General features: G+C 43.9%; 1 protein-coding gene across 1 annotated transcript in view; it reads right to left on the bottom strand.

Annotated features, from left to right (window-relative positions):
• The window catches only part of RNF169 (ring finger protein 169), a 111,897-nt gene that overhangs the window by 32,311 nt on the left and 66,701 nt on the right, over window positions 1-12,885 (bottom strand). Inside the window, exon 3 of the mRNA XM_069203811.1 lies at window positions 4,142-4,254. Within this exon, the coding sequence (XP_069059912.1) occupies window positions 4,142-4,254 (113 nt within the window). The remainder of the gene's footprint in view (window positions 1-4,141; window positions 4,255-12,885) is intronic.

The following is a 12,885-nucleotide window of genomic DNA, read 5'->3' as shown; positions in this document are numbered from 1 at the left end:
TCAATTTGGAAAGCGCCCCAATCTGATCTTTGTTCAAAAAAGTGCAGCTAGCCCTTCCTACTAGGATATAAACACCCACATAGAGGAGTTGTAGTGAACTTAAAGAACCTAAGGTAGACATTTACCAATGCCCTTTGTGAATTAGGGCTCTAAATCAGGCCACACTTAGAAAGGGGGAGAAGATCACTCAAATTAAATACTACTTAATTCTATTTGTCTACAAGCATAATTCCGTTAGAAAAGCTAACCGCTCATTTCTCAACTTGAGAATCTCTTCATGGATTCGAAAACTCTTGCAACAGCTCCTGCACATTCATGTGGGGTCAGCATCCTCAGGCACAAATCTGTCCTGACTCAGGACATAATGAAACAGACCCCCTTGTAGTCCTCAATCCTGCACACTGATGTCAGTTGTCTCCTATTTTTCCACTCTCGAGACTAAGCATGAATGGCAAGATTGAACTTATACTGGTAGCATGCAAAACCCAATTTGGGTTTTATTACTTTTGACGTTCGCGCCACAGAACAAGGTGGTGGGCAGGAGGTAAGGAATCTGCAGTTAGGGCGTCTACCAGAAAGGGCATTACTAACAAGAAATAACACATTCTTATTGTGGATGCTCCTAAGTGTAGAGTCATCACCTTGTAAATCAGTATCAAAGCAGTGCCCCCATCCAAGGAGGGGAGTTAGAAGACTTGCGCCAGAAAGGGCAGGAAGATCAAGCAAGAAATATTACCAACAGTGGCCTTCAAAATAGATACAGTAGAAGTTTGGACAGATGCTCACAAGGCTGCAGGGAAGATGTCAAAGACAGGGTACAACAGAAGTCTTTGCGTAGGTGGAATGAGACCCCAGACCCTCAGGAGGATCCTTATAGGCCAAGGAATAACACCTTAATGTAGAGGACAAGCCACATGTTATGGTCATTTCCATCAAACCAAACAAACAGTTTATAGCCCGGACAGTAGCCCGGGGTCCTATCAATATAGAAAAAAATGGTATGTGGGTGTCCAACCAGTTTAACCTCTCTTCAGGGTCTTATAAGTAACCCACAATTGTGTACATTGCAAAGCCTTGCTGGTCAGACACAATACAAACAACATTGCATATAGGGGGTCGGTTTGTTTTTCTTCACAGCATATCCCAACTTAATCCCAACAGCCTGAATACAGAGCCCTGGAGGAGGGACGGCGATCAGCCAATATGGCAGTCACCACAGCAGACACAAGACTGAAACCTCTTAGTTGGTTCTGTTCATTCTCTAGTCACAGAAATGTAGATTGTGGATGTTTGGATGTAAAACTGCGCACTGCTACTAGGACAGCAGGTGCTCCTGAAAAGGCACTAAAAGTGGAGTGAATGAGCTGAGTCAAGCGTTCAGAGTACCAGACCCTCTAAGCAGAGTCTGGATTTAGCAGAACAAGCAGTGTTCGATTAGGTCCGACTTTTTTCAGTAACCATGGGATTAAAAGAAGTGGGGATGTATGGAAAGGTATTACCAGTCTCATAGAGGCCCTAAAGAACACACCAGAGTACAAAATGCTGAACACAGTGTTTTCAGTGGTGGCAAAATGGTCTACCAAAAGCGCACCAGATTGTGAGAACTACTGAGCTAGTCTGCCACTAGACGAACGTTGAGGTATACTATTAGACTGTCGGGGAGTTCCAGTGTACTATCAGCTTCTAGATTGATCCACCAAGCTACTTCACTGTAGCTCAAAGGCCTCTAATTAACACACTGTCAACTTAAATTTCAACCTGAGAAAGGATGCCTCAGTTACCACTGCGACTGCCATAGGTGGTAAGCAGAATGGTATGATATAGTTCAGACTGATGTCCGTCACCCACAAGCAGAGGTCCTAAGCTACCTCTTGAGACATGGATCCTGCCCAAGAGGCTTCCCCAATGGATATGCACATTCCACTGATTGGCTTGCATGTGACACCAAGTGTAAGATAACTGCACGATGTACGCTGCTGACAGACCAAAGAGTTTCAGGCCCAACAGGGGTGGAACAGTAATTCTCGGCCAATACATTGTGATTAGACTGAGTAGCCAGATTTTGCTGAAGAGATGGAAACCATGAGAAAAATGGCTCTGTTAAAGGGGAACCTCTCTGAAGGTTCAAAATGAGATTTAGCCTCGTTGTTGGAAGGGTCCAAGGAGGACAAAAGCAACATTGTTTTTTGTAGATGGTCCACCGCTACTCGTGGTGAGACTGCCATCAAGGTACATTATAATTCAGGTACCTCCAAGTCTGCAAATATGGGCTGCAACCGACATGATCTTTGTAAAGACCTGAATCGCTGAAAAGCAGGGGAGTGAACTGGAAAAGGTCTGGTCAAATTATAAAATGCAGACACTTCAATGGGGGAACTGGAGACTGGTACATGGTTGCCATTAAATCCCCAGGGGCTAAAAGCTGCAGCTTCTTGGACTTCTCTTTATTATGGAACCAGGTACTTAATCAAAGATCTACGGTCAGTCTCAAACCCCTAGTGTTCTTCTGGGAACAGGAATTACCAATAGCAACAACGCAATCTCTGTTCCAACTTGGGTGAAACCTCAATATGCCCTTTGGAGGGTACATCAATACTTCTTTGGGGAGGATGCTGACTAGGCTGACAAACATAAGGTGTAAACATAGAGAATGTGTCCAGAAGGAGATAGCATAACCAACTAGAACATGCAACATGCCCCCTTGAAAGGCAATCTAACATGGGTTGAAATCGCTGCTACTGGGAGAGGAAGAGGACTGATGCTGAGTTATCATTTGGTGCTGCCTCTGCCACATGTGCCATGAAAGTTCTGCACAGGTGGTTGGATAGGCTACGACAGCTGCTGCTGGCAAAAGGAGAGACCCCTAGAAAACCGCAATCACAAGGAGCTCGCCATAGCTGCGCTATTTCCCTAAACTCTAAGGTTTCATTGGCCTTTTCTTGAAAAAGTCTAGCCCCATCCGAGAACACATCCAGGAAAGATGCGGGATGTTTCTGGAAAACCCAGAAGACTGCATCAAAGTGTGTCTTCTGATAAGAACACTGGCACACATTGAACGAGCAACTGGGTTGCAAGTGCCTAAACAAGATCATCAAATCTACTTAACTGCATCTTCCCTAGCTTATAACGACTGAGGAAATGCACTGTACAGGTCTTCAAACAGCACAGGTAAAAACCTTGTGCGCCAAGTCTGAGAGAAGAACACTATAGATCAACAAAAGAAAGAGTTCATAATTGCACTAAGAAAAATATCTTCCTGCCCACTGCAGCAATTATCTTTGGTTTTGCGATTTGTCACAGAAGGCATCACCAGAGGACTTTGTGCAGGTTCATTACAAACATTGGGTTCTGGCACATGTAACATGGTTTGAAGCTTGTCACCTTCGAAGGGTGATATTACGCCACACTGCAAAATAACCTGCATTGAAAACTCTTTGGCAACAACCAAATTTGTTAGAGGTGGCACTCCAGATCCACAAAGGCATGAAAAAAGAGAAGGCGACTTTGTGTGCAGGAGTTGTGCTCATATGTGGCACTGCTGACATGGCACTGGAAGCATGCACACAGTCATTGCAAGAGTTTATAGACAGATCCTAACCTGCTGATATTTGCATGGAGCAGAAACTGTTACAGTATTCATTACAACTTAGAAATTCTGTGGGTTATGAGAATCTGTGAATGGTGACAGCTCTCACATACTAGAAAAATCATCAGATAAAAGAAAATCCTAGAAAAGAATCCATGCTTTTTATGACAAGAACGGAACAAAGGATTTTGTGGAATAGAAAAATGACACTTCGACCAAAATATCAGAGAATGGGAAGGAATGTGGGCAGGTGTTGAGATGGACAGACAGGTCTTCAAAAAGAGGATGCAGCATTAAAAGTATGAACGAGTTCTCAGGAGATGAACACAAGAGCCTTTAGCTCCACTGCAAACTCTCTGGCACATTTTTGTGTCGCAAGCACTGATTAAGACAGCTGTACCCCAAATACATTTTGCATCCTAACATGTTGGACCTTCTTACTAACGGAAGTCACAATTAAGAGTCCGCAAATACCAATTCAATGATAATCAGTCTGCGATATCAAGTGCACACATGCTACAAATGAAATCTGCAACCACATCTTCAGTGCCTTACCCTGTCAGAGAAGCAATAGTGTGACCGCTGCTTTTGGAGATGAAAGCAGATCGATGCGCAGTCCGGCCTCTGAATGGCTCCTCATTTTCCGAGTCAGAAAGGTTATCCGAAAACTGCAAGCAGAATATGGCAAGGAATTTATGAATTGAACCACTGAATGGTTATAGAACGCTGAAACTTCCAAAGGGCATAACAGATCAGAGAATATTTAGATTTCCTAAAAGCAGCAATATATACGCACCAGAAGAAAAATAGGACTAAAGTGGTGCCCAAAGGGAAAGCAGGGATTGAGAAGGACGGCATTTATATTTTCAAAGCAGGCTACCTACAACTGTAAACCAGCATGCCACTATCACATCTGTACAGTCACAACAGGCACAATAACTTCCTTGCTTCAAGACCTGCAGTTCACCAGAACCTTGCCTGATTTAACCTTGCCTTGTAGCAGTTTTAGCACTGGTGGGACCCAGAGGGTGCAAATCTTGCCCCACACAGGTAAGAGTTTGTTTTATCAATTGTGCAGAAAGCATAACGACATTCAATTTAATGGCAAGGTGGAAGAGCAAAGGATTCATTTCTCTAACACTGCAGCAAATAAAGAGAGAAAGAGTGAGTGAGTGATGGTGAGAGTGATGGTGAGTGAGTGATGGTGAGTGAGTGATGGTGAGTAAGAGAGGGTGTTTTCGTTCATCGGAGGTGGACAGTTTGGAATAAAGACAACTGTAAATCCTATATTATAAAAACAGTAGCATTTACTGAATTTTTATCTCTTAGATAATTATTTTAATAGAACCTGTATTGCAGCATTAACCTGGAATGCTGTAAGAAATTGGGTTTCTGCTTTGCAGAATTTGGTTTTCTGTCTGGCAGGGTATGCACCCTGTCCAAAAGCAGGAACCACAATCCTAGGAAGGATAAGTCAAACACACCCTAGGTTAACCTGTGCTCATCTCCTCTGGTAGCTTGGCACAGAGCAGTCAGGTTTAACTTAAGAGGCAATGTGTAAAGAATTTGGGACACACTTCAAACAGTAAAACAGTGAAAACGCTACACAAAAAGATACACCTGCTTAACAAAAATAAGACTTAATTTAATAAATAAAACTAGGCCAAAACGACTAAAATTAATTAAGTATAACTTGAGTTATGAATTAGTAAAGACTAAACTGTAGAAAAGTGCTTAGATGCAAGAAGCACTAATAAGCTACTTCTGGTTGCGCCAGACCGGATAAGTCAAGAGTTTAGGCCAAATGGAGCGTCGGCTTGATACATGGACCCACTTAGGCCAGCTGAACAAAAGTACCTTAATCCTGGATTCATTAACGTCGAGGAAGATGCCAGGTGCAGTCGAGGTGATGCTTCGGTTGCCAATCCTGTAACAGAAGGAGATGCATTGGTTTTCTCCATGCAAAGACGGTGATGCGTTGGTTCCGATGCAATGCCCTGGTCCCAAATGCGATGCATCAGTTCTGCTCCTGCAGCAGAGAATGTATAGGTTCGGAGGGTGATGCACTGGCTCAGAAGGTGATGAGCTGGGCCCACTCCACCTCATGACGAAGATGCGCCAGTTCCGATCAGTGCAATGGCAAAGCTGCACTAGTTTTGATGAGGATAAGTGGGTTAACTGAAGAACCACTTTAGGCCTCACTTCCAAAGGTCCAGGACTGGGTTGTCACTAGCTGACTCACAGATGGCAGAGTACAGGTACACAGGACATTTTTTTATGTCCTTGAGACTTCAGAAAACATGAACAGACCTGTCAGCTGGCTTTTGGAGTCGTTCTGGGGTGGATTGATGCAGGTCCTGTACCTCTCACTCCCAGGCAAGAGGCAGCAGGTTAGCACGGCAAAGCAGGAGTCCAAAAAGTTGCAGTCCTTGTAGCAGCAAAGCAGCTCTTCTTCCTTGTAGAGTATCCATGGGTCCAGACGTGCTGAAGTGGTGGTGTAAGAGGTCCATTACTTCTACCCAGTTGTGCCTTTGAAGTGGAGCGGACTTTAAGGAACGTTCTTTGAAGTGCTCAGAGGTCCTCTTTTCCTGCCCTGGCTCCAGACTCACTACAGGGCGGGGGTATGCAGTCCTTTGTGTGGGGATAGGACACAGCCTATTCAGATGCGAGTGTGCGGCTGTGCCCAGCTCCTTCCTCATATTCTGCCCAGGATAGCCCATCAGGGGTGGATGGCTCATCAACTCACACCTAAGCTCCCTTGGACTGCAGTTGTCTAGAGGGAATGCCAAAAGCCCAGCTGTCACCCACCCCAGACATGTATTCAGAGACAGACAGCAGGCCCAATGGCTTAAGAAAATGCCACCTTTCTAAAAGTGGGATTTTCAGAACTGCAATTTAAAATTGGACTTCACCATAAGTTATGATTATAAATTGTGAGCCCAGAGACACCAAACTCGAAAAACTTATCTTCTATATTGTGAATTACATTCAAATTGTAATAAGGCAATCCCAATGTTTTTCTACAGGAGAGATAGGCTTTGCTGTAGAGAAAAACTACTTTGGGAGTTTTTCACAATCAGGACATGACATGTCCAGATTTTTAAATACATTGCACCCTCCCTATGGGTTCTCCAGGGCCTACCTTAGGGGCAAAGTATGTATAAAAAGGGAAGGTCTGGGCCTGGCAAAAGGGTCATTTTGGCAGGTCGACATGGCAGTTTAAAACCGCATACAGGCTCTGCAATAGCAGGTCTGAGACATGTTAGAGGGCTACTTAAGTGGGTGACACAATCAGTGCTGCAGGCCCACAAGTAGCATTTAATCAGTAAATCTCTGCATATGTAGTGCTCTTTACTAGGGACTTATAAATAAGTAAATTAAACATGCCAATTGGGGTTAAACCAATGTTACCATATTTTAGGGAAGAAAGCACAAGCATCTTAGCACTTGTTTGCAGTGGTAAAGTGCAGAGTCCTAAAGTCAACAAAAATGAGGTCAGAAAAGTGGAGGAGGTAGGCAAAGTTTTGGAGGGGGGGTAACCCAAGGCTGCCGGGTCTAACAAATTTATAGTCCTTAAAAAAAACTATAGCACCTTACATTTCCCTATTACAATAGAAACAAGCACAGGCAAAGCCATGGCTCTCGCCTTTGCAAGAGCTATTGGGTTTGCCAATGTCTTTTAGCCATGCAGTACAGCAGCGTGGATGCTGTTCAGCATAGCTAAAAGTTAGAGGTCTAGCATAGAGTGAAGTACACTGGCAAAGAGCACAGCAGAGTGGTGCAGAGGGGCGGAGCACATTGCTGGGCAGAGGGGCGTGAGGCAGAGGTTAGCAGAGAAGTGTGTCCTGGTGGCATAGAGTGGACTAGAGTGACAGTAGTACAGTTGCAGGTGTAAGAAAACACATGAAAACATCCTTTAATGTTAATTTTAAACATTTCACTGACAGTCAGTTAGCTCTAAAAAGCCGTTAAACAGCACTTTACAGAAACTGCCACTGACCCAATAAACACCAAAAAATATACAACTGCAAATAAGTTATAAATCTTGCCTTCGTTTTGATGATCCTTATTCTCGGTTAAAGCAACACCCATGCCGCTCTACCACAAGTTGTTTCTATACAAACATGCTACAAATACTGCATTTGCAAAGGGCAGAAACCGATATTAATTGTTGCTTGAGGGCTTCAGACAGGATTGTCCAAACACAATAAAAAAATAAGTCTAAAAGTGACTTCTGTCTGGGAGCTTAAGGATTAGGAGTAAAAAAAACAGCAGTGAAATAGTCCGGTTAATGGGAAAATCTGAAACTACTTTGGACTCGTTCTTAAGACAACTCTATTTTATGACGGAAGAAAATATAAGGCTCGGTTGAAGATAAGGCTTAAAGGTCGTTGACCATTCTAGCAGATGTAATTGCTATAAGGGAGAGAAAAAAAAACACTTCCAAGTCACATGCTGCAGTGTGGCCTTATGGATAGACTGAAAAGGAGGAGCCATTAATTTAGAAAAAAAATAGATTCATGGAAAAGGTTGCAGTCTCGGAAAGATCGTTTTCTTAATACCCTTCAGAAAGTATTTAATCACTGGGATTAAGATAATGGTTTTGATTTCAGCATTTCTGTATGCAGTAATTGCAACCAGGTGAACTTTTGTGGACGAATACTGTTGTGAATTCACCAAGTGGAGTAAGTAACGTATAGTTACAACAACGACCAATTGGATTGTATTTGTTTTTGAAAAACCATATGACAAATCTTTTCCATTTTAAATTATATGATATTCTTGTGGAAGGACATTGGCTTCTTCAAGTTTATTCATATAGTCTAGGTTTATGTGACCATGCACGAAGAATCAATGACAGTGGGCTGCATGCTTGTATTCTCCCTTGCATCTTCAATAGAAGATTTGGCCTGCATTTCTTGTGCACAACAGGTGGAGGAGTTCTGGGTATCACCATTATCATGGCAATTCTGGAGCTATGAGAATAATTTTCAAGTTGCCTCAAGCAATGTGAGTACTTGTGGACTCCGAGGTAACAGTAGTAAACCATACCGAAATTTGTTACTACTTCGTCAAAAGAGGATCGCTCAGTAAATCTGGCTCCCATCAGGTCTGTGCATTTTGTGTTTAGATGGATAGCAAAAAGATATCTACTTGTGTATAGCTCCAGTTCCCGGAAAATATCTAGAATTACCTTGTCACTAACCTCCTCGCTCGCAAACTTCATTGCAATATCTGCTTGGAAGATCTGCTTAGCACTTCTGGAGACCTGGTAGGTGTTCTGTTTGAATGGACAAATGACTTGCAAGAAGTCAATGCCAAATTGCTTGAGCTACCAGCATTAAAGTTCTGGATCTGATGCTTCCCAGTTTGCTTAACTAATATATCCTGGTTGTGTTCTTGAAGTTATGGAAGGATAAAAACCTTTCAATGCTAGTTATAGCTTTGAGTTCTAGCACATTTATATAAGGTTGCTGTCTCTCCTACCACATTCCCTGTATCTATAAGTCTTGCAGATGGGCTCTCCAGCCAGTAAGATTCATCAGTCACTACTGCATGTGAGTTCCTGGAAGAAGGGAGTCACTTTATACAGTTCTTTTCTTTCTGAGAACACCACTTGAGTGAGCCTTTTGCTTGAACCGTGAGGATCAGCTGGTCAATCCAGCTGTCCCTGTGTTGGCTCCACTCATCTTCCTTGCACTGCTGAAGATTTTAAGTTGAAGGATGCATTTAGAACTAGGAAAATCCAAGATGGGATCGCTCTTAGCATGGAAGAAACTTGCGTTTCCATAGAAGACCGAGTTTGAAGAAGCTGATGACTTAGCTTCATAAAGGAAGACACTCTCCCGAAGGAGACACTTCTCTGCTCCTAAAAGTACACAATCTGAACTGGTGTTGCATATAACTTTTGATGACTGACCTGAAAATCCAGGACAGTGAAGTAACTGGATAGTGAAGCTTTAATCTCAACGAACTATCTCTGGGGAGTATGCTTTTATGAGCCAATCTTATTTTCCTTTAGCGAGAGAAATGTGCTACTAGTGCTGTGCGTCTGGAAACCGTTCTTGGAATATAATTCAGACTGAAAGAGAGAACTCTGTACTTGTAGTGCAATTTACCTGTGGTAAACCTTAAAAATGTGTGTTTATCCATTATTTGGTTTGAAAAAACAAATCCATTAAATCCACCAAACATCCACATTCCTTTTATCAACTGAATAGATTTATTGTAAAGTCACATGCTGAATTTCTGTCTCTTAAATTGGACAATATTCATTTTTGGGGGCATTTTGGGGACCAAAAATATCTTGAATAGACACTTCTTCCTCTGAGAGGGAGAAACAGGTTCTATAACTTATTTCTGTAGTAGGGATGAAATCTATTTTCTTAATAGATGCAGCTTAAGTTTCAGTGCACCTTTTGGTGGAATCGTGGGAGAAAGATTTGAAATGCATGGCATATTATTGTTCGATGATTTGTAGAACCCATCTATGTAGTTTTATTTGGATCCAACCTGTTAGGTGTTTTAGCATACTCCTTCATAACGGAGAGGCGAACATCCAATAATGCTAAGAGACTGAAGATTCTTATTTCTTTAACTTCTGTTGAAAGTTTTGGTCCTGATGAAGGTGAAATAAATATTTAGTACGTGCCACCGAACCGTACATCAATGTTTAATTGCCTGTTCTTGTTGGCCCAAAAGGAGTAAAAAACATATTGTAGGAAGCTAGTTCTTTAAGTGGTATACAAAATAACTAGATGAGCAAGGTACTTACCTTCGGTAACGCTTTTTCTGGTGGATACATTAGCTACCTTTGGATTCCTCACCTAATGAATTCTCCCCATGTGCAGCATTCAACAGAAACTTCTCTCTCTAGCTCTGCACGTCGGCGAGGATGTCACAAATGCCCGACTCCACGCGGCTCCGTGTGACATCATCGTGACAAAACGAGGTCCTCGCCGCCGTGCTGACGTCAGTTCACGCCATTTTTGACGTGCCTTTGAAACATATAAAGAACATTGACAATCTACACCCTTTAAGATTAAAAAGAATAAACTTTATAGAAAATCTTCATCTAAAATCTTTACACAATTCTTTAAAAAAGGGCACATACCAACATGAATGGTTTGCAAACTTGAAAATAACTTGAAAGAGAACTATAAACATATATACATATGTAGAAACCTTGAAACTAAAGCACTGAAGTGCACACCCAAGGCGATCCTGGTATGACCAGACAGACAACGGGGAGGCGGGAGGGACCGTGAGGAATCCACAGGTAGCTAATGTATCCACCAGAAAAAGCGTTACGAAGGTAAGTAACTTGCTCTTCTGATGGATACAACTACCTGTGGATTCCTCACCTAATGAATAGAGTCCCAAAGCAGTACCACCTTGGAGGAGGGTGTCCATCTGGTCAAACCAGGAAATCCTGCAGCACCGACCGCGCAAAAGGGCCATCCCTCCGCACCTCCGCATCCAAACAATAATGCTTCACAAAGGTGTGGGAAGACCAAGTCGCAGCCTTGCAGATGTCCACCATCGGAACACCCCTTGCCAAAGCCGATGAGGTGGACTTGGCCCTTGTGGAATGAGCCCTGATCCCCTCAGGAGGATCCTTCTTTGCAAAGAGTAACATCTTTTAATACAAAGAACGACCCACCTGGAGAGCGTTCTCTTGTGGACGGCTTTCCCCTTCCTCTTCCCCACGTATCCGATAAAGAGTTGTTCATCCAACCGGAACTCTAACAAGTATCTTAATGGGCAGGAATGAAGTGGCTCAAACGGGGAGCCCATCAAAAAAGTTAATACCAAATTCAAGTCCCACTGCGCATAATAAAAGGCCTGGGAGGAAATTTATTAGTAAGCCCCTTCAAAAATAGAACAACCAAAGGAGATTTGAATAGCGAGGGCTGATCTGGAAGATATAAAAAAAAAGCCAAAAGGGCCGAAAGATAACCCTTAACCGTGGCCAAAGCACAACCACGGTGAGCCAATGCAAACAATAAAATATCAGAAAGATGGGCATTTAAGGGATCAATTTTCTTCTCTCCACACCAACGAACAAAATTAGCCCACCTACTTGCATAGACCGACTTGGTGGAGTGTCGCCTGGCAGATAAAAACGTCCACCACCTCCGGTGGGAGAGAAAAGGAACTCTGGTTGCCCCGTTCATCCCTCCAGGCATGAAGGTGCAGGCTCTGGAGGTGGGGGTGTAGAACCTGCCCCTGCGAGAGGAGGTCTGCCCTGAGAGGGAGACGGAGCGGCAGGTACAGTGAGAGTCGGAGAAGGTCTGCATACCACACCCTTCGTGGCCAATCCTGAGCTATCAGAATGACTTGGGCCCGGTCTTGGCGAATCTTCCTCAAAACCCGAGGAATCAAGGGTATGGGAGGAAACGCGTAAGGCAACTGGTCGCACCAGGACACCTGAAACGCGTCCCCCAACGCTCCTTGCATCGGATACTGAAGGCTGCAGAACGACGGACAATGAGCGTTCTCTTGAGTGGCAAAGAGGTCTATATGGGGAAAATCCCACATCCGAAAGATGTAAAGAACTAGATTCGGATGCAGACGCCACTCATGGCCGTCCGAGAAGAAGCGACTGAGTTTGTCCGCCCGTACGTTTTGGACCCCGGGCAAATGGTTTGCCACTACACAAAGCCGATGGTCCAGAGCCCAGGACCAGAGTCGCAGAGCCTCTCTGCAAAGAAGGTACAACCCTACACCCCCTTGTTTGTTGATATACCACATCGCGGTCGTGTTGTCCGTTAGAATCTGAACTGACGGACTGCGAAGGGAAGGGAGGAAGGCCTTGAGGGCCAAACGAATCGCCCGCAGCTCCAGCAGATTGATATGAAACCTCTGCTCTACTGGAGACCAACAACCCTTGATCTCCAGATCCTTCAGATGAGCTCCCCACCCTAAAGTGGAGGCATCCGTTATCACCGTGGCCACTGGAGTTGGCTGCAAGAACGGCTTCCCTTGAGAAAGGTTGCCTTCCACAGCCCACTACCGAAGATCCGCTGCAGTGTCTCTGGAGATCCTTATCGATTCCCCGAGATCTCCTCTGTGTTGAAACCACTGCTTGCGGAGGCACCACTGAAGAGCCCTCATATGCCAGCGTGCATACGTGACCAACAGAATGCAAGAAGCGAACAGACCGAGCAAACGAAGGACCTTGAGGACCGGAACTACCTTCTTGAAACATTGGAACCAACGCCTGAATGTCCCGTATCCGCTGTGGCGGAGGAAAGGCTCGATTCAATGTCGTGTCCAGTACTGTCCCTATGAACAGG

Source organism: Pleurodeles waltl, chromosome 8, assembly GCF_031143425.1.
Source record: "Pleurodeles waltl isolate 20211129_DDA chromosome 8, aPleWal1.hap1.20221129, whole genome shotgun sequence".
Taxonomy (NCBI): Eukaryota; Metazoa; Chordata; class Amphibia; order Caudata; family Salamandridae; genus Pleurodeles; species Pleurodeles waltl.
Note: the sequence above shows the minus strand (reverse complement) of the source record. Positions and strands in the feature narration are given on the sequence as shown.